Source organism: Zootoca vivipara, chromosome 8 (genome assembly GCF_963506605.1).
Source record: "Zootoca vivipara chromosome 8, rZooViv1.1, whole genome shotgun sequence".
In the NCBI taxonomy this organism is placed as follows: Eukaryota; Metazoa; Chordata; class Lepidosauria; order Squamata; family Lacertidae; genus Zootoca; species Zootoca vivipara.
Window position 1 is genome coordinate 15,661,220 of NC_083283.1, and position 22,151 is coordinate 15,683,370.

At 42.8% G+C, this 22,151-nt stretch overlaps 1 protein-coding gene across 3 annotated transcripts; it reads right to left on the reverse strand.

The window, feature by feature from the left end:
• Window positions 1–1,691: 1,691 nt before the first annotated feature.
• Window positions 1,692–11,683, reverse strand: MED30 (mediator complex subunit 30). Of its 3 annotated transcripts, none has more exons than XM_035125947.2 (5): window positions 11,560–11,683; window positions 11,116–11,297; window positions 9,851–10,009; window positions 8,992–9,102; window positions 1,692–2,263 (listed from the first exon to the last, which is right to left on the reverse strand). In XM_035125947.2, the coding sequence occupies exons 2-5, from the start codon at window positions 11,287–11,289 to the stop codon at window positions 2,168–2,170; spliced, it is 540 nt and encodes a 179-aa protein (XP_034981838.1). In that variant the 5' UTR covers window positions 11,290–11,297; window positions 11,560–11,683; the 3' UTR covers window positions 1,692–2,167. The 3 variants fall into 3 exon arrangements, with proteins under 3 accessions (XP_034981838.1, XP_034981839.1, XP_034981836.1); XM_035125948.2 differs by having other exon boundaries at window positions 11,116–11,294; window positions 11,543–11,683; XM_035125945.2 differs by having other exon boundaries at window positions 11,543–11,683.
• Window positions 11,684–22,151: the final 10,468 nt, after the last annotated feature.

Genomic DNA, 22,151 nt, shown 5'->3' on the forward strand with positions numbered 1-22,151 from the left:
CAAGATCTGTGCCTTATGAATAAACAAATGGATCAAATTCTGCTCTCGGTTACGTTACCATAAATCCAAAAAATTGCAGTTGACTGCAGTGGCGCTACTGTTTTATTAAAGTCCAGAATTATGCCCTAGGAGATTCTCTTTTTCACATCCCATTATTAAGCAAATGAAACACATAAGAAGTTGCTATCCGGCATACACTTCCTTGGGAGTAAATCTCACCGAACTCAGTGAGGCTTATTTCTGAGTAGGCATGCATGGGAGCGAGCAATAAGTAAGTTATCTAATGGTAATTTTAAAAAGAGCCATCTATTTTCCTCTGCTATTTCACGACTTCCCGGGATGCTTGGGATTGCACAGAATTAACTGTCATTGGGTTTGTTTACAAATTCCCATAGCGCTCAAAGGCAAGGCATACTAGCTAGACAGCTTGATTTGTATATACTTTAGTTGCAAATAGAAAAAGGGGGAATTTTCTAACACATTTTCTTTTCTTTTTCTTTTTTTACTCGGCAAGAAATACCGTACCTTGGGCTGCTAGCTCTCCCTAGTTAAAAGAGGGGGTTTGCCTCAATCCATTAACTGTTTTCTTACGTTTGTAACTGCACTGGCGCAAATCCACGGTTTTCCTGTGTAAGTAGATAAGACCTTTCTACAAACGTGTCTAATCCGTGACCCGGTTTATCAGAGACATGATGCCCTAATGAAATCTCTTGTGTTCAAAGGATGTGTGCCACTATAAGACAGCCTTCCCTGGCCTTGTGTGCCCAGGTTTTCATGGACCTCAACCCCCATCATCCCCAGCCAACATGGCCAATGGTCATGGATGGTGGAGGTTGTAGTCCAGCACTCTGCAGTGGGTCTTAGCAGATTCCCACCTGTATTGATTCAACTATCTTTAAAAAGGAATCCTTCACACAGTCGATGGAAATGTAGGAATGGATGGGGAAAGTATTAGGAATTAAGAAAAAAATATTTTACTGTGAGCAGCAAAGAAGGGACGGAAAAGAAGCACCGTGAAAGACGGGTGGAAAGTCAACTTTGAAATTTAGTGTTAAATTTGAATTAATTTGTTAAAAATTCGGAAAACTAATAAAAACAAATTGGCAAAAATAAATAAATAAATGGGAAGCCTTCTGTCAATAATCCAAAAACAAAGAGAGGCCTGCATCAATCTACGACCCACGCAAGAATAGAAATGTCAAGAGGTATGTAGACCGTGTATTTTCTTGTTGAAGTCTTAATTATTTTTAAATAATAAAGCTTTTTTCCTCAAAGAAACCAAGAGCCTGATACCATCTCAAAACGTACAGATTTATGACGGTTATGTGAGCATCTGATTGCATAGACTCCGGCCCATAAAAAGATTAAGCAGCAATAAATCTTGTTTAAATTTAACATGTGACAGCCCCTGGTGTTTTTGTTGCAGTAGACCAAGTTGACCACCCATGTGGAAATTGGTACGTTCAGAAATCATGAGGGGGGAGCCCTTTTCAAGAAAAACGTAGAGCTGCGAAGTTCAAAATCTATTGAGACGTTAAAATAAAACTGGTCTCCTAAAGCAGCTTTTTATATCGTTGCCCAGGTTCTCTTAAGATTTTTGGATCTCTTCAGTCATTAGCACTGCATTCGTACTACAGATGAACAGGTTGCAGCTGCCTTGGGTCTAACTGCTAAGAAAAGGGAGCCATGAAAAAGGTGTGGTAGCAGTATTTTATTCTATTTTTGTACAACAAAACCTAAACTGTGTGGATGGTTTCAGCCGAGAACAAAAGCTCTATTCTCTCTCTACACAGCTGTTCTTTGGGTTTTACCTTGAAAAAGAGCCACAGCTATTCAGGGTAAAATAGCGGGTTGCCAAATAATCCGCACAAGCTGCCCACCCTGGCCTGAAAAATAAAGCTTAATTTTATACAGAATTCGTTCATTTAATAAAAACTCTTTCAGCATTCATAATAATAAAAATATTAACAAATGGGTTGCAAATATTGTATAGAACACTCATTTTTATACACACTGGCTGTACAGAAGTTTGGGTATTTTGGAAATACTGTGTACTACTGGAGGGGAAAATAGCAGAGGAATAAAGGATTATGTTTTCAGAAAATACTTATTTCCCTGCCCAACAAATAGTATCAGCTGCCATAATGAGAAAGAGAGAAAGCATATTTCAGTTTCTCATTGCCAACATGGCATTTATGTCCCAAATGAGATTCCGTAATTGATCCATAATTTGCTTCAGCTGTTGATTCTTCTGTTTCAGTTTCTGCGGAAAGAAAAAGTTTGTCAACACTGGCGTCTAGTCAGGTTACGTATTCTGAATTTAAATTCGGGGTGGGGAATGGTAGGGCATAGGGCAGCACAGAGGTCTACTACAGGAAACCCCCAATTTGCCGCGAGGGTTGCATTCCGGGTCATTGTACGCATAGGCCCATCCTGCTACCTTCTGGGTCCAAAAATCGCCAGCGCATGCACAAACACATGCAAAACAGGGGGTGCCTGTACTTAGTGCCAAAGAAGCGTATGGGCAATTGTATATCGAGGAGTGAGCTGATCGGCTGCAGGGCCGTGCAAACAGAGGCTACCTGGGGGAATCACTTCGCCGCTTCTTGAGGGCTTCCAAATGGCAGATTTAAGTGCTTGCTTGGTAAGTATCTGTTGCTTGCTGTCTAGAATAAAATCTTTAATCTTCTCACTCACTTGTGTTTTGTATTCCTTCTGAATCTCATTTTAAAAGAACCACCTTGCATTTGGCAAGACAAGAAGCACATCAAGGTGGAAGGCGCTAGATTAATGACAGATGTTGACAGAAAATAGCAGTTAAGTTAGGGCACACTGTAGCGGATTTCCCCAACCTGCTGTCATCTGGATGTTTTGGATTACAACACTTATCATCCTGGACAGTTGGAAACACTAAATGGGGCTGATGGGTGTTCTAGTCCAAGACATGTGGAGAACACCAGGTTGGGGGAGATTTCATTATAGGAACATTCTCTTTCGGCGCATCCTTCCCAATCTTCCTTCTGCGGACAAGGTCATTTCCATGAAAAGCCATTGGAAAAGGGCAACACACACCTCATTCTTCTTGCAATACTGTATTTCCATATCAGCAAGCACACCTGGGTCCAGATTCCGGAGGAGCATGCCTTTTGATAGGAAGCTAATGTACACTGCGTAGGAATAATGCTCAAGCGTTGAAAAGATTGCTAGTGGTGGGTGGAGCCATGGAGAAAGAGCTGTGCCAGCTTGCCAAATAGCTTTGCCAATACACTTCAAGCTTGATTTACAGCTGAAACGAATCCCCTTGAGCGAAAACGTCTAATAGTGCTGAATTCTATTAAGTTCCGAGGGGTCCGCAAATAAATCTTAGCCGCAAATAAATCTTACCACCAATGCACTCCAATTCTGCCCACCAGTACCTTCACTGATAACACAAGGAAGTTGCACCTGCACTTGCCTATTGTTTGAGCTGATAAGCCACCAGCTTGTGCAAACCTATAACTTGGTGTTGCCATGAATTAAAACAGTTGCTCCAAAGCTGTATTTTTACATGGCTGTGAAAGGCTTATCAAAGAGCTTTCAGCGTTGCCAAGAGGAGGAATTATTGCTCTGCCTATACATTCAGGGTGACTGAACACCAAGTAAGTACAGAGGCGTTTGCAATTTCTGTTTCACAGTGTGATGTCACTTAGGCCTTTTGACATAAAGAATTTAATCCTCGTTCCCCCCCCCCCTCCTGGAGCCATTTTTTTTATTCAGCCAGAATCTAATAAAGTTCAACTTGGTTTGGATGAATAGCATTTTGCCTCCTATGTTAGCAAGCGCAATGTGGATTTGCTGCAGAAGATAGGAGCCATGCCAACTCAGGGACATTGCGCATGATGAATGTGCTTCCCGGGGTGCAACTCTTCAGATCTGAGTGCTACATACCGCACGGCTTTGCCTACAAAATGCCTCTCTGGGATTTTCTCTGGACTGTAAAAAAAGAATTCTCCACCATGCTGTGACTTTTAAACTTCTAGTGCTTTTTTATTTTTTGGGAACACTCAACACAGTTCACACAGTGTAGAGAAAACACTTCTGAGCACTGCAGTGCACTCCATAGCTGCTACCAATGCTGCCAAGGCTATACTGGATGCATTTCAAGCAAAATTCCATATAACAGGCTACACCCAATACCACATGTTTTAAAAAGAAAAAGGAAGCTTCAAGCCCTTTGTGCGGAACTGGCTGGTTCAATACACACACACACACACACACACACACACACACACACCTCACAGCTGCTTCTGATTTGCCCAATATACAGAATGTACCCAAAGGAAAATGGCACCTAGCTGAGTTATCATTCTCAAACTGAGCATCAGGGGAGTGGATTAAAAGACACCCCGTTGCTTGAGGATCCAAGGACAGGGGATTCTCTGCCTAGGAGGAAAGAGGCGAGTGGTTTCACCCCCCAAAGGTAGGACTATATTTAGGTTACTGGGCTAAACAGCATTGAAGAGCCGCAGTTGAATGGCAGAGCACCTGCCTTGCATGTCGAAGGTCGCAGGCTCAATCCCTGGCATCTCCAGGTAGGGCTGGGAATGCCCCATGTCTGGAACCCTGGAGCGCTGCTGCCAGTCACTGTCGATAATAATGAACTATATGGACCAACTGGTCTAAGGCAGCTTCGTATGGCGCTCTAAAGTGTTCCATCAGTGATACAAAGCACACGCAACACTGATGTGGCTTCTTAGAAGAGCAAAGCTGTGAGGTGAAGTTGGGGTGGGGCTGTCTAGCAAGGCTAAAGTTAGCAAGACAGACAGTCCAGTCCGTGGCATCTCTAGCTGAAAGGTTGCTGGTAAAACAGGACTGGGAGAAAACCTCTGCCTTAGTCCATGGACTACAAGTCAATAACAGAAAACACTTGGCTAGGTGACCAAAAAGTCCGATTCAGTATTATCACTATTCCACTGCACGAGAAAGCACAAAACTGCCCTTATATCACAGCACCAGAAGAAGCTCCTTATACTCATGCAACGCTAAATTCTGCAAACCACACATACCAAATGCCTGGCATGGACTAGAGTCTGGATGGGCATACAAGTTGTCCTACACAAACCGCTGAACACAATAACCTGATCAGGAACTGCCACAGAACTCGACTCACTTGCACGTCCTGAAAGGACAGACCAGAGGATTGAAGGGAACCACATGCTTTGCACAGTTCGTCTTATTTGCTTGTAGTGGTACAAGCGCTGCTATAGCAGCAAATCCTTGGCAAGGCAGCACTTGGATCTGGGAAGCAGGCCTCCCTTTGTAAACTGCATGGGAATGGTGATTGCTCACAGGGCAGAATGCTCCCAGCTTCTCATCCAGGCTCTTAACTAAATCATTTTAGTTGGGGATCCTGACCGTTAGTACTTGAAGATTCAGTGGGTATAGTCAATGCCTTGATGAATTAATGAGTCCTCAAGAGAACTCCCCTCAAACACAACTGAAGCGCCTTAGGAGGATGCTAGCACAGCCAACACAGGGAAGCAGATGCTGGATCACACCTTTAGCCTGTCCTCAAATAGTTGGCATTCAAGTCCCTTTGCCTTTCCTGCAACTCTGCTTTGAATCCTTTTTGTTTGTCAGCAGTGACCTTTCGCGCCACTGTCATTCTGTTGACTCATGAGCAGTCTGTTCTTCACCATCACCCTCCAGTGTTGTTGCTGCTGAGCCAGCCAACCATCCCTGAGCCCTTGCACCCCACTTGCGCAGCAGCGACAGCATTTGTTAAATTTAAGTTGTTTTTACTGAGCTTTTAATCTCCGGTTCCTATTTCCAATTTCCAACAGTGTATTAAAGTACTAACTCCCCATCTCATGCGAAAGCCTACATCCAGCATTCTACAAATTTCTTTCTCTCTCCAAAATTATCATTTTCCCCATACTGGAAACTGCAGCTGTATAAGACAAGGCACTGGATGGAATGTCTGTCTACTTACAGAGAGGATGCCTTCACAGCTATGAACCCAAGTTTGTCCTGACTTGGCATCAAATGTTCAAAGGAGTTCTGTGCCTTGATATCTGTTGGAAAGGCTCTTTCTAATCACTAGGCTTAGTTACAATTCAGCTATTACAACTTGGAATAAAGCCCCTGCAGCAAATTTTTACAGCAAAGGGATGAGGGAATATGTGTGTTGTGGGAGGCAATAAATCTGAGTTGTCTTGACAATTTTCCTCCCTCCCTCCCTTTTTTAGGTGTCCTTGAGAGTAGAACCCAGCTTCTTCCTTATAGAAAATTCTGTGTGTCTTATTACAGACTTTGTTTAAACTGAGATTTTGTTATTGATGTTTATTTTATTATTTACTTATTAATTTAAATGCTATTTAATGCCCGGATAGGCTTCTAAGCAGTTTACAAGCATTAAAACCAATTGTGCAAGCATTAAAATATAAACATCCATAATTGAAATATGCAAAACAGCAGTCTCATTAAAACAAAGGAGTCTCAGGTCAACGGATCATGGGAACGACTGGTAGGATGCTTCTTATGCATGCAATTTTAAAATTCTATTTGTGGTATTGCAAATTTTTTTTTAACTGTACACTGCCTAGAAGCATTTTGCATTAGGCAACACTTTAAAATAAAATGCTGTTAACAACTACTTACTAATATAAGCATGGAACAATTGTCATTTGGTGAACAAATGCCACTGACCTTGTATTGTTCTTCCTTATGGGAGGAAGGCTGTCCCCCAATAGGGATGCCAATTGCCCACCCAGAGGTTGTGCATGTAATTTTAAATGCTCCACACCATTGAGAGGCTAGCTGCTCTGATTCCCTTCCTATACTGCCTTCCTTGCTCGCCCTTCTTTCCCTCCTGCTTTTGTCTGAAAGAAACCTTTATTCCACACACACACACACACACCGCAAGCAAGTAGAAAGGAGGATGGATGAGGAACAGGCAGGATCTACCTGCTGTATATCAGAGGATTTAAAGCTAAAAGGACAAACCTGGGCAAGGACCTAGCAGCCCTATGCAACCGCCAATACTTCTGACTGTCACTGTTTACCTCCCAATGGTAGAACCAGGCTGTAAAGAATGTTCCAGCAGACTCCTAAGTTCATAGAAGGGCCATCTCAAAAAACACCATCTGCCTGTGTGACTGCCAAGTCCCTGGATTGGTCTGGCCTTTGCTCAGCTAACACAGTATGTGTTTGAGGTTCACGTTTGCAGTTTCAGCAGCTAACTTCCAGGAACCTGTGATAAAGACTGCACTCTCCCAGCCAAAAGTTTGAATACAGTTGCCTGCAGCCTGGACATGAGTCTTTGGATCGCAAGAAGTGGCTCAATGTTCCAGGAACGCAGAATCATAGAATTGTAGAGTTGGAAGGGACCCTTCGGGTGATCTGGTCCAGCCCCCTGAAATGCAGGAATCTCAACTAAAGCATCCTTGACAAATACAGATCTTCTGTATGTCCAACTGCACATATTGTTATTCGCCATTTTTAAGAAGCACACATGCCCTTCCTAAAGTAGCTGCTTCTCAGCCTCTAGATATTAAATGAAATGACTATATATGGGAATGAGAATGTCTCCTTCAGAAAGCTAACATGATAGGTTAGGCAAGGGATACAATTAGAGCTGCTGTTGACAGCTCAGCTTTTGTCCCACAGGCAAACATTCAGCTACAACGTTCCTATCAAATAGGCTATAATGCCAGAAAATAAGGACTGGTGCATTGTTTTTCTACACAAGCCAAAATCACAGTTATCTGGAGCAAAAAGATAGTTATGAGCAACAATTTGTAATTTGTTAAGATTATGGGTGGCATTCAATTAAGTTTTACTCTGAGTAGACCCACTGAAAATTATCAAACCTAAGTTGGTTATGTTTATTAACTTATTAATAAATAAAACTTATTAACTGAGACCTCCGGGTATAGGGCGGTATATAAATTCAATAAACAACAACTTCAATAGGTCTATATTCTATAGGACTAGCAAACACCACCCCATGGGTTGTATCCAGTGGGATACTACTCAGAGTAGATCCGTTGGAGTTAATGAGCATAACTACGCTACGTTCATCAATTCCAACAGGCCTACTCCGAGTAGGATTAGCATTGGCTATAACCCTATGGATAGAATTCAACGTTGCATTAAGTTAACTGTTCTGACAAGCATAAATGCTTGTACTGATGGAGCAGTTTCCCCTTTTCTCCCTCCCCACTTCTCGCATGCTGTTCTGGGGGTTCTTCTGACCACAAGCCAATTGGGGGGGGGGTGCAGTGGGAGGAGAGTGGAGAAGCTCCAATGCACTAGCTGGGCTTGTTGCTGTTAGTTTGCATTTCTTGGTACAGAAAGTATTGATCTGATGTGTAGAAAATCTTTCCTATTCTGATTAGTTCAAGAGGGTTCTAGAAGGGTTCTTCCCTTCATGAAAGGAGGTTTATTTCTATGTGAGAGAAACAGGAAGGTTTCAGATGTTTGGGTTATTTCTCTGGGGAGCTAAGTACAGCTGGTTTAAACTGTTTCTATTATCTTTCTGCCAAGGTCGTACTGACTATAATAATAGGGCCAGCAGGAGCATGGGTTTCATTCACTTTCTCTTCTATCTCTATTTGTTCTTATGTTCTGTTTCTGTATGCTACAGTGTTAAGGTTTAGTCTTATTATAAGTTTGTAAGTTTTATTGTAAAGTGCTGCAACTGGATTTTTACGGACTGTGCCAATCCTGAATGCTTTGGATTTGTGACCATTTATGCTCATTTGCCTTCAGTACCCCTAAAGCACTACTGGATGAAGTACAATTGCCTCTGGTCTATTTTTTGGAAACTCTGCTACGTGTTTAAGTTTTTTTCCTCCTCCAGTGCTGGCGTGACAGTTGTGCTGGTATTTAAATGAACCTGGCCCTATTTCTTTTCCGTGACTCCGAAGTATGTTTAAGGCCGTACAAGCAAACTAGTAAAGAAAGCTTCTGATAGGAACTCTGCTGCACGCAAATCGTATCAACTATTACCTTGTTCACTTCCATTATTTCCCTTCTCTCTTCACTTGCAAAGAGAAGCTGGCTGGCTGCTCCTCGATCATCATGCTTCGAGCCATCTTCCTCGACATAAGGAATGAGTTGCTGCAAATGGTAACAAAGCTGCTGTATAAAACATGCTCTATAAAATATACTGAGAGCTTTTCGTAGAACCACGTTTGAAAAACCATGCCCTAAGACTTGTCAGTCAAGATAAATATGAAATTACAGAAACACTAGCTTTTTAAAATCACATTTCTATTATATTTATTTGTATTCAGACATCTTAAAAACTGAAGACTCTCGTGCAAATGCTTAATACTAATTATTATTTATTAAATATATATCCCACCCTTCTTTTCAAAGAAGCCTTGGGCAGGTAACAACAAGAGATGAAACAGCTTTAAAGCACATTTAAAACAATTCCAATACAGATACAGGCTGGGAAAGACCTCAAAAGGGTTGAAAATATGGTCCATGAAACATTTCCCCCCACAGCCAAGGGGCATAAGCAGAAAAGAGGAATTCTAAAATGCACTGGTTCAAGCATGAAACCAGAGAAAGTGGTTCGCAGAATGGGAAAGATCCAGCGACACGCAAGTAGGCACCCACTTTGTTACAGAGCTTCCTTTTGCCCCCTGCAGCATCTCCTGCTCTGGAGATTGGAGGACCCCCTGGAACAGATTTTGGAGACATACTCTGGGGTGGGAGTGGTGACGGTGGGAGAAGAGAAACCAGAGGCCCTGTTGCACAACTGTCAAGCAAGCGGTTACAATTGGATCTCTCACCATGTTTCTGAATTACTGAAATATATACAGCATGATCTAAATATCTGCACCTCTCCTCCACTTACCTCTATTGGAACAGGATCAAGCCCTGAACAGTTTTCATTGCATTTGTCATAGACCAATCTGAGTTTCCTAAAAAGTATTGCAAGCTGACGCAGATGTTCTTGAAGCTTCCCTAATCTATCTTGATATGTGCCTGTATGATAGGTGACACCATTTGGAAGCTGGAGGGGGAATGAATGAAATCCATGGTTACATTTCATCTACACTGAAAAATCAAAACAATTACAGAGATGGGTATTTCTTGCAAACACCTCCCCCCCGACCATTAATGCTAACTGCAGTATTTGTTCCAACTAGTTCAAAATTGCTTTCATTTATTTAATTTTATCCTATCCTCTATGTGAATTAGCTATTGTGTACATAAATTTCATGAGATTTCTGGAACACACAAAGTACAGAACAGAGTTAGCCAGGTACTTCATTCTAGCTTATATTCTCCATAAAACGGTAGACGTTTTGGTTCTAAACTTGTTACAGGGAAGTGAGCCCAATTTACGTCTGTTTTAGTACGCTAAGGATTTAAGCCTTTTGCAAGACCATTTTTAATCAATTATGAGGAAAGAATATTATTCTGCAAGTAAGGAACCTGGTGACAGAAATCTTTCCTAGGCTGGTGTATAAACAATATCTCGGGGAGCAATACATTCCAGGGAAAATATTCTGCATTTCTGAAAGAATTTTTTAAAAATGTACTTTCCAAGAATTAGGTATAAATTGGCGTATCCAGTAAAAATATCAAACTGTTTAAAAAAATTCAGAGTAACCAAAGTAGAACAGTACCTGCTTTCCTCAAGTGTACAGAACTAAAGGAGTGTTGAGTTTATTTAGCGAGCCACACAGGACATTTATTCCATACTGGAATTTAAAAAGTATCCTGCGAAGAATTTGCACATAGAGCTACTGTTGTCATTGCTGCAGGCCAGTTAGTGCCAACTATAACTTTTATCTGCTTGTCTTGTTCTTGTATCTGTATCAGTTTGAACCATTCTTTGTACACTTTAAATATTAAAGTGTTTCTGTCTTTATTTTAACAAGTACATGGCCAACACAGTGCCTCAGAGCCAACTCCTCCCTTTCACGTGCCCAAAGTCTTTCCATACCACCTTGCAGTTTGCTTGCATGTCCTCCTCTATTTTTGACCCCATTCCAAGAGCTGAGAACAGAGAACGCATTCAAGGAGGTGGGGAAAACACTGTGTGTGTGTGTGTGTGTGTTTGTTGTTGTTTGTGAGAAAGAGAGACGAGTTTCTTCACCTACTGCTGCCCACCTGCATGTTCCTTAACAGCTGGAAGATCTCCATGGTGCGAAGCACAATGTCCTGCACCGTCTCTTGCCCGATGCGGCACAGCGAAGCCGTGTTCACCTCCCGAGCGGCCTGGGCTTGGGATCCCGAAAACGCCCCGGGGGCCATCCCTGCTCCGGCCAAGGGAGGCGTGGACATGTTTGCTGCTGTGTGGAGGAAGGAGAAGTTAAAAAAAACCAAAAAACCACAAAAAACACGGAACGTCAAGACATGCATACACGTGTGTGTGCCGCAGCCAGCAGGTTTATATTCCCCTGCGCTTTCTCTACGGTTCTGTGGGACTGGCCCTGATCAAAGGATTCGGGACCCTTGGCCCTGAGGAGCAGCAGCAGCAACCACCAACCCACATTCAGGGGCACCCAGAGGCACATAGACGAGCCTCATTCAGTACCGGCCAGCCCAGCGTACTCCAGCGCTTTCCGGGCCGGGAGAACCGAGAGAGGCCGCCGCCGCAGCGAGAGGGAAGGAGACGCTTCCTTCCAATTCAGGTACAGAAGAGCCGGGCGGAGAGCGCGTTCGCGATGGCGCCGACGCCGTGACGCTACTTCCGCTTCCGGGAGGGACGACGTTCCCTCCCCCTGGTCGTCCGGTGTCCCTACCGGAAACGGAAGCTCGCAGAGGGTTGTGTTTTTGGGTCTGGGAGCGTAAAGCAAATTACGTATTATCCTTGATGGTGATAAAGCAGCGGGGTATATGAATTAGTGTATTAGTATATACAATAGTATATTAATGGGAAGTCGGGGTGGGGAATAGAAGAGAGAATTTAGTTGTTATTAATTAATTATTAATAATAAAGCAGCGTGGTATATTAATTAGTATATAAGTATCTACAATAGTATATTAATGGGCAGTGTGGGTGTGGAATAGAAGAGAATTTAGTTGTTATTATTTATTATTTAGAGGTGGGGTGTTTTTAATGCATTTCTTTTAACACACACCCCATATTTTTTGTTTTAATGTATTTATGTGTCGGCTGGCTGTAATTCTGTTTGGCATGATGAAGCAGCTAACACATTTACCGTAATACTGTAGATCCCTGAACATCACGGTGTGGGAAGCGGTTCAGGTGGGTCGAGGGATATAAGAAAGAATATATCCATAAAGAAGCAGGGTAGGATGGGAAGTTTTAAGAAATATCAGCATTCCTAATAAAGAGGCGTGGAGTGGGGACAGGGGAATGTAAGAAATGTTAATTCCTTGCTCATTAGTGGGTGGAATGTTTTTAATGCCTTTCGCCCCTGCCCCCAACTTGGTTTTAATGCATCTATGGACGGGGGGGGGGGGGCTCGGCTGTCAGTCACTTTGGCGAAACGGGGCAAGCAGATAAATGAAATAACGAGGCAGGCAGTGCCGGTGGGTAGAGGAATGTAAGGAAGATTATTAGTTAAAGTGATGTTAATGAAGTAGGCAGTGTGGGTGGGTGTGGAAATTAAGGAATATTGTATTAATAAAGAGGCAGGCAGTGCGGATGGGATGGGGAGTATAAGAACAATCGATATTAATGTTAATCATGAGGCAGGAAGGGTGAGCAGGTAGGGGAGTATAAGAAAAATCATCATTATTAAAAATGCCAGCAACAAGATAATATCCATAAGTAGGTTCTAGGTTTCCTACTATACTGAAAGCTATGCTGTGTCACCTGGAAACCTTTCGTTTGATTTCAGCCAGCAAAGGAGGTAGATTTACTCTGCAATGCTCAAATTTTATTTCAAATTTTTAATAGACTTCCTAGATTTTGCCCAGCAGGCAGGGTCTCTTAATTTTGCTCTGTACGACACCACAGGTTATTAAGAAAGAATCAAGTGTTATTAAATCCACTGCTTGCCCTTGCCCATCATCTTTCTCCACACCCCCAGTTGTGTCACCTGTGTCAAGTTTTATCATGTAATATCCTTGGGGCAAGATGGTCCTACGTTAAACAAATGTCACTGATAATACTTCTTCCCTCACTGGTTTTCATGTCCACGTCAAGCAGTGCCCAATGACGATGTTTAGTCTCCATTGGGCTGTTTTGTTTTTTGTGGGAGGGTTGATACATTAGTGCTCAACTCCAGTAATATTCAGTGTTGTACTGTAATTCTGCTGTTGATAGCTATAAGCAGCTTTCTCTTCCTTAGCACACTTAAAAACAGCTGCTCATCGAGAAGCTGTCCAAACAATGGTTCTTATTTACCCTTCACATGCCTATACTGTAAATGTTTCTATACGTCTCTGTCCTTCTGTTCCAGCCACTCCATAATTCTCTCCCCACACACACACCTGGTTGTTTCATTTTTATTTGCTCAGAGTTTCCATTTTTCAAAAATATTTTGGGATTTCTGCTAGCCTTGGGATCTTCCTGAGTCTCTCACTACCTCTGGCTTGTGCATGGGTGGAACACTTTCAGCTACATAAGCATGTCTCAAATCTATGAGTATATACAACTGGGGTCTTGCAAGAAAGAAAGAAAAGCTTGTGTTCAGGATTCTTGAACATCATTCAATGGTCCCATCCTTCTCCCCCATGCACAGACACCAGCACCAGTCTGAGTGTTGGTAGTGTGCCCAGTCCCTGCCTGTTTGGTGTTTGTTTTTGTTTGGCTGTTTTGGGTGGGTGAGATAGACACACTTGTGCCCAGTCCCAGCTACATTAAATAAATTCATTTTTCCCCCAAATAATTTTTATTCATTTTCCAAATACAAAATCACAAAAAACAAAACAAAAACTCAAAGCAGGAAAAAACAAGAAAAAAGAAAACATTAAAAAAGAAAAACATCTCAGATCTTATATTATTTACTTAACATTGTTGACTTCCTCGATTCCCCCCTCACTGGGTCCATTTTAAAATTCCCATTAAGCAGTTTTCATCTTATATCTTAAATTGATCTAACACGTTTTATCATTAGTTACAGGTAGGTAGCCGTGTTGGTCTGAGTCGAAGCAAAATAAAAAAATTCCTTCAGTAGCACCTTAAAGACCAACTAAGTTTATATTTTGGTATGAGCTTTCGTGTGCATGCACACTTCTTCAGAAGAAGTCTGAAGAAGTGTGCATGCACACGAAAGCTCATACCAAAATATAAACTTAGTTGGTCTTTTAAGGTACATTTTATCATTAACACTCGAATATTCTATTCTAAAAATACCTATTTTCCACCTTTAATTAATCAATTATCCAAATCGTAAATTATTTTCCTTTCCTTCTATCTTCTATTTCTCCCCTTAGCCTCAAAAATTTTACCAAGAACTTTCCATAAATTTAAATATTAATTCTATCATACTAACATTTAAACACATTATGACAAATTTAACCCCCCTTCCCCTGAACTCAGTTGAAGCCTATGGGTATCTCTCCTGTCCCTGGGAGCATTTAAAAATAACTTTTCTGTGTGAACCAGAAAGGAAGGCATGGCACACACACATTCACCCAAAGTTAGGCTGGGCTATCTAGCCATGCCATTTCCAATATCGATTGTGTGTCCCATTTATTGCTTTGTGTTCAGGCTGGCTTGTTTGTCCCAGTAGTCCGGAGAAGGGCATTGTTGGCACAAGATGGCCATCAACGTGGATGGAGTTAAAAAGGGGATTAGACGAATTCATAGAAGATCAGGCTAGTACAGTGGTACCTCGGTTTAAGAACAGCCTGGTTTAAGAATGATTTAATTAACAAACTCTGCAAAATAGTGTCTTGGTTTGGGAACTTTATCTCGGTCTAAGAAGGGAATCCAAACAGTGGAAGGGCACTGGCAATGGGATGCCTCCTTGGGGAAAGCGCCCCTCGGTTTAAGAATGGTTTTGGTTTAAGAACGGACTTCCAGAACGGATTAAGTTCGTAAACCGAGGTACCAGTGTAGCCATTGTGGTGATATACAATCAACACTGCTGGAGGCTGTTGGAGGCAGTATGCTTGTGAGTTTCAGTTATTGGGAAATACAGGCGTGGAGAGTGCGGTTGTGCTCTTGTCCTGCTTGCAGGCTTCCCAATGGGAAGTATAGCCACACTGAGAACAAGGTGGGCCATTGGCCTGATGTAGCAGGGCTATTCTGGTTAGCCTGGTGCTGAATTAGATGGACCTTGGGACGGGTTAAGCAGAGCTCCTGCGTTTTTGCATTCTAAGGCAGGCAGGAAAAACAATGGTTATACAGCCCTCAGCTGACAACCATACATACACAGGGGGACTTTTGGATGAAAAGTGCAACCAGTTCAAAGAAACTGTCAAGGTATTCTGTATACTGATGGGACTCTATTGAATGACAGTCAAAACAACTGCATCCATATGGCGGAAGGGGTGAAATCAGCGTCTGCTTCCTTTCTTGTGCTGAGGCTAATAAGAATCAAAGTTCCTGTTTTCTGCAATTATTATCACACTTAGGACAGTTGTTGTAATGATTCTGACACTAACTGCATGAGACGGCAGATGGGGGCATTCATACACCAATGATTTATTATTATTTTTGTATAAAAACACCGACAACAACCATGCTGCGTTTCAAGATCAAAGAACAGGGCTGGAGTGGTGTTGCTGTGTTAAAACTGACGGCACGTACATTCTTCTGTATGCAGTGCGTAAAGCTTGTAACTGGTTACGAATCAAAAAAGTCTGCCGCTTGGTACACAGCCTTACTTAAAAGGGAAAAAGATGAAAGCAGTCAAGGAGCATTTAGGGATGAGAGCTGTATAAATTTATGATAGGGTTTAGCTTGCACAGTAGATAGCTTTACTAGGCTTCCCATACGTCCAGAAAATTCCGGACACCTACAGAAATCAGATGCCTAAAATGGCATCGGGGGGGGGGGACTTCTTGAATTTTAAGAGATGTCAAGAATTTCTAGGACGTATGGCAACCCAATTTTCCCCCCAGTTTTCTGTCCCCCCCATTTTTGTTTTTGTTTTTTAAAAAATTATGGGGAAGGCTGTGCCCTGGCGGCAGTGGAAGTGATGGGAGGTCACTTCCCTTGGCTGGGGGAGGGGGGAGGCGCTGCTGCTGCGAGCCTGGCAATTTCCTTTCTTCCCAAGGTTTTCTTCTGGGGTTTTCCTGCATTTTTTTGTTTTTTACAATTTTCCTGTCAGAGCTGGGCAGAGCGGCCATCCATATGTGCTGGGCGACAATCGCCCTAGCAGTGTCAGTGTCCTGCAACGGTACAGCCGGTGGGTCTCCTCCACCTGGGGTGGCGGTTATTCATAAAATCCTGCTAAGTGTCAGGGACTGGGTAGAGGAGCAATGGTGGAGACTTCTTCCCCCCTTCCGGGGAGGAGGAAGAGGAAGACAGTATAGATTTACAACAGGGGTTTGCGGAGGTTACAGCTCAGATGCGGTTGAGGGGAAAAGTTGGGAAATAATGGTAAAGGAGGAGGAGGAGGCAGAGTCGGAGCAGCTGGCTGACACGTTATCACCAGAAAGCATTCCAAGAACCCGGTGAGCCTTAAAAATAGGAGAGTAAAGGGCTCAGAAGCAAAGGGTCCTCAGTGCCACCGATAGAAGAGATGACGAATGTAGAAGGGGAGTGGATATTTACTCGGGACAACTGCATTATTCCAAGAGGCTGCATTCCCAAGCCTCTCTCTGTAAATATTGAATAAAAGCAGCTGGTAAGGACTTTTCCTTGTCTTATCTGTTCCTGGCAACCTGCTGTGGGGGTTGGTTCCTCTGCCGCCTGATGCAAAGTGTGCCTCATCTGCAGCTCAGGGCTTCCGCATTTTCTGACTTCCTCCTTGAAATCCACAGCCAATGGGGAGGGGCCAGAGATGCTTCGGCTGCTGTCAGTCACCTTCCTGGCCGAAGGCAGGCAGTGCCTTCGAGGGTCCCCCTCCTGCAACGGAATGAGCGCAGCTAGACAGCTGGAGATGTACACACAGCAGAATAGGGGGCTCGAGGGGCTAATGATGGGAGGCTGCCCCATATTCTTACTCCTCCACCTTCTTAAGTAGCATAAAGCAGCATTAAGTTTAAATTAATTAAGAAAACAAGGCAGGTAACCTCTTCCCATCCCATCTGTGGTGTAGCTCAACAACTTTGGGGGTGTCAGCAATTTGACTTCTTGAAATACGGCAAGCCTAGCTTCACCTTCTTCCCTAGCCAAATCTCAAACTCAGTAACAAAGAAATATATTGTTTTTCTGATTGGTTACATATTAACCAAAGCTCTGCAACTGCGGCTTTCTCCTGATTGAAGTGCAGAGTGTTTGAGGACCAGGACATCTGCAAGGAAACCAAAATGCTTGTTTACAAAGCTATTGTACTACCAACCTTACTGTATGCTTGTGAAACATGGACCACTTGCAAACGCCATCTCCAGCTCCTCGAAAGATTCCATCAACGGTGTCTCCGAAAAATTTTACACATCACTTGGGAAGACAGGCGAACTAATATCAGTGTACTGGAAGAAGCAAAGATCACCAGTGTTGAAGCAATGATTCTTCAACATCAACTTCGTTGGTCTGGTCATGTTGTGGGATGCCTGATGATCGCCTTCCAAAGCAACTACTCTACTCCGAACTTAAAAATGGAAAGCGTAATGCTGGTGGTCAACAAAAGAAGTTCAAAGACTCTCAAGGCAATTTTTAAAAAAATGTAGTATAAACACTGACAACTGGGAAACACTGGCCTGCGAGCGCTCCAGTTTACCAAAGGTGTCATGGGCTTTGAAGACACTCGAACTCAGGACACAAGGGAGAAACGTGCTAAGAGGAAGACACGCTTGGCAAATCCACATTGTGATCAACTCTTGCCCAGAAACCAATGTCCCCACTGTGGAAGGATGTGTGGATGCAGAATTGGCCTCCACAGTCACTTACGGACTCATTGTTAAAACCGTGTTTATGGAAGACAATCTTACTTGGCTACGAGTGATCGCCAAAGAAGAAAGAAGACATATTACCCTAGCAAATTCTCCATTATCTAAACTTTTCGTTGTCCTTCTAAGACCTGCACTACAGGTGAAACTTGGGAAATTAGAATATCGTCGAAAAGTGCATTTATTTCAGTAATGCAACTTAATGTTTTTTATTTTTCTTTTAATTTTTACAAATGCTTTCTTTTGGAAATTCCACAGTAATAAAACAAATAGTTACAATAATACAAAAATAAACATTACTATTACATTTCATGAATTACATTCCATTTATAATTGACCTGCCTAAGGACAAATAATTACAATTACAAAAAATAAAGGCTTGTCATATCTTGCTTTGCATGTCATGCATCTATCGCATATATTGGTTTCACCTTTTAAGTTGCATTACTGAAGTAAATGAGATATTCTAATTTTCCGAGTTTCACCTGTATGTTGGGAGTTATCCAGTTCTGTTACGTAGAGGGAAGAAACTGCTTGCTTTCTAGGGCTGCAACCCTAGGAAGACTTGGACACACCTGACCCTATTGATTTCAGTTGAGTTTCAGCATAGCTAAGGACCAAAGTCAGTTATATATCCTTTTTTTCCTCCATAGACAACTACAGTGGTACCTCTACTTACGAATTTAATGCGTTCCGAATGCACATTCGTAAGTCGAAAAAAACTAAGTCGAATCCCATAGGAATGCATTAGGAGAAAAAATTCGTAAGTCGAAGCAACCCTATCTAAAAATTCGTAAGTAGAAAAAATCCTATCTAAACCGCATACAAGATGGCGGACGGAGCTCCGTTCGTAAGTAGAAACATTCGTAAGTAGAGTTATTCGTAAGTAGAGGTACCACTGTACAGGCTAGGGGACTCTCATTCTTACTGGGGAAGCAGGGTGTTCTTTTCATTTGTCATTAGACGACAACTTTGAAACAAAAACCTACCCTTAGGGTAGACTTGGAAATTGATACCTGTGTGTAACCACAACCCAAGGGGGAAAGGAAGCAACAGAGTTGCGCCATAGGGCTCAGTGCTCTGATTTCCAGAGAAGACCAGTTACAGCAAAGCAGGGCAATCTGGTAGACCTCAGCTCTCATTCTTGACCATTGGCCATGGTGGCTGGGCTGAGGGGAACAACCTCTGGAGTGTAACACATTGGCTGCTCCTGTCCTGCAGGATGTGGAAAGGGATAGCACAAAATCATTGTTATTTAGCAGTTGTTGCTAAAGTCTGCTCAAGCATTTCAAAGTCTGGGAGTGAAGGAAGATGCAGAGAAGATGTGGCAGAGGACCACAAGCAGCACTTCAGTTTGCCTAGGGCTCCTCCCCACAGAACTGTCCCAACCCAGTCACAGAATGCCATGTCCTTTGGATGGATTTTTGGCTTTCATGCTGTGGCAATATGGAATGCCTGCCTGCTGCACTCTGCATGAGCGAACGAGGGAGGGGTGGTGGAAAGAGGAAGAAAGGAAGCTGTCTAGCTACAAGCTGTCAATCCTGCCAGCCGTTGCCATTTGCAGAATAGCTGACAGGAGACCAGATAAAAGTTTTATATATATTTCAAATGTAACATGAGCAAGAGCTTAAAATCTGTCAGCTCAAGCTGGCTGATGTGGCTGGGGAATCTGGCATTGCTGCAGTTTCACATGCTCATCAGCTGCAGGAGCAGGAGTTCTATCCCCCCCCCCCAAGAATGGAGACGGTAATTAGTGATTTAAAAAAAATATTGAAGAAGCAAAAAATGCTTATTAGCAAAGCAAGGAGTATCAGATGCTGAATAACAGCATTGCGTGGAATAGGCATGCTAATACTTGCAGATGCTGTGGAGTTCAGATTTTGGCTAACGGGGAACATTTAAGCCTCACCCAGGTGAGATCTGATGGAATGGCAGAGCCCAACCCCTTCCAGCCACTTTTGAAAACAGAAAATGTTGTGTTTCTGCAACATTTCTGCAGCTACTTGTACCTGTGCTCATAAATTTGGTATCACTTTCTGACTTAATTCAAAGGATAAGGTTTACGCTTCATATTTTAGCCCAAAGGTCCAGAGGGCTCACATTTTCTCTCCAAATGAAGGACTCTGGTTGTGTTGCGATACGGAGGTGATGTCGGAACCGGCCCACCGTCATCCTGCCTACTTTCAGGGTCTTGCACGGAAGCAATCAATTTTTTTCAAAAAAGAAGCAAGACAGCTTTTATTTTCTCCATCTGCCCCATCTGTCCTTTGTGTGTTTGTTAAGAAACATGCTGGGCAAAAGGCTGCGAGTTCAAGGTTTGATCTGGGAGACACAGGAGCCAGGTGTGTTGTGCGTGGACCGTGGACTTTTGAACCCAGAGCAGAGATTCTTTGGCTCAAGTTCTTGGTGAGCCATGAAACTCATTTTACACCTCAGCTTACCCTCACAGGGTATTGCAGATTAAATAAATGAGACAGCCCAGCCCCATCTGCATCGCCCTGAGCTCCCTGGAAGAAGCACAGCAGGCACAATATGGATGTTGTATGGTTGTCTTTGAAATTTGAATTCCAGGGCTTTCTGAAATGCTTTGGGAACACTCGTCTGGATAAACATATTTGTGAGGTGTGTGTGAGATGCACTCACAACAAATGTTCACATGTTCTTGCTAGTGTCCGAATGTGGCTTCGTGCCAGAGGAAAATGGGGATAAGGAACCGTTTCCCATTAATTAATTCATTGAAAACATTTATATCCCTAGAAAAGTTCCAACCGTGGATAACTGATCAATAAAAATAGCACAATCCCTGACATGAGGCGTACAATCTAAAAAAGCCACAACACAAAAAGGAAGGGGCGGGGAAGGGGGAACTGCTGGTGTATCCTGAATTCAGGATCTTAGCAGAAATAACATACTAAATTCACACCTAGCGGAGGGAGATTGGATTGATAGGACAGGCTGTTTCACCCATAACATGCAATGGGGTTTATCTGCATTGCCTGGTACTTCTAGGGAAAGTTTAGTTGTTCTTGTGTGATCTCTAGAAATACAGAGCCTTCATCTTTACCTGTGTTGTATCTTATAGATGCAGATACCAAATTACTGTAACATGAAAAGCATATATAAATATCAAATTTAAAGGATATATATATATATGCAAAAAAATTCTTTTTACAGCCTTTAGAGAATCAAAGTCTTGGTCTTGAAAGCAAGCTTAAAGGTAAAAAGTCTGCGTCCTGTTGTTACTTCTATAGTTGAGATGAAAGAGTTTTTAATTTTATCTGGAATGTTTAAAGTTCACCGATACGGTATGTGTCTGACATCCCTACAGATTGATTCTTCCTTCAAAGCCGAAAACACATTTTATTCATGCATCACTTCGTGTTTCAGCTGGAGGGGGGAAATAACCAGGCAATGCCTTCTCATCAGAGATGCCACTCATCTTACTACAAGGCTGGTGCCAATGGTCAGGCAGTCAACTTACTTGAAGGGATGTGTGTGCAAGGAGTCTCAAGCCAGGAGTTCTGGCAACTGGAATCAAGCCCCCCCCCCACTTCCTCAACCACCACTGGAGCAAATAGGAGCACCCCTCCCCCCAGTGCTAATTGCAGAACTGATTTGAGACTACAACAGAGGATTGTAGCTCCCTACCAGTTAAAGTCCCCAACCTTACCTTAGGATCCCAATGTGCCTTGGAGCCTCAGAAGCTGCAATTGGTGCCTTTTTTTGTTTGATTATTAGGATGCAGGACACCAGAGATCTCTCCACTCTTGGAAGAGGGACTGTGAACAACACTGGGTGGTGTGTATTTCCAGCACGAAGACAAAACTGCAAACCTGCCTTGATATTTTTGCTATTGGACGCTGGGTGTTGTTTACGTGATCTTGTTATATTTATAGTACTGAAATGTTTTTGTATGTTATTAGATTTGATGTTGTGTTGTTTTGCTGTGTTGTTCCAAAATGGTTTTTGCAGTGTTTGGTTTTGAAACACATTCCTGTTTTCTCTGAACACCCCCCCCCCCAGTGTGGTAAAGTGGCATACAAATAAAAGGAATGGATGAGCTCTGCTTGATACCACGGGCCATAGAATAATGCAAACGTGGCCTGGCAAAGAGACCGAGAAGGGGATGCAGAGGAGAGAAGCCAGTCCCATTTAGCATCGCTTTTAGTTCACTCTTACAAAATGAGGAACAGATCTCAAAATATCTGGCCATGGGCCTGACTTCTGCG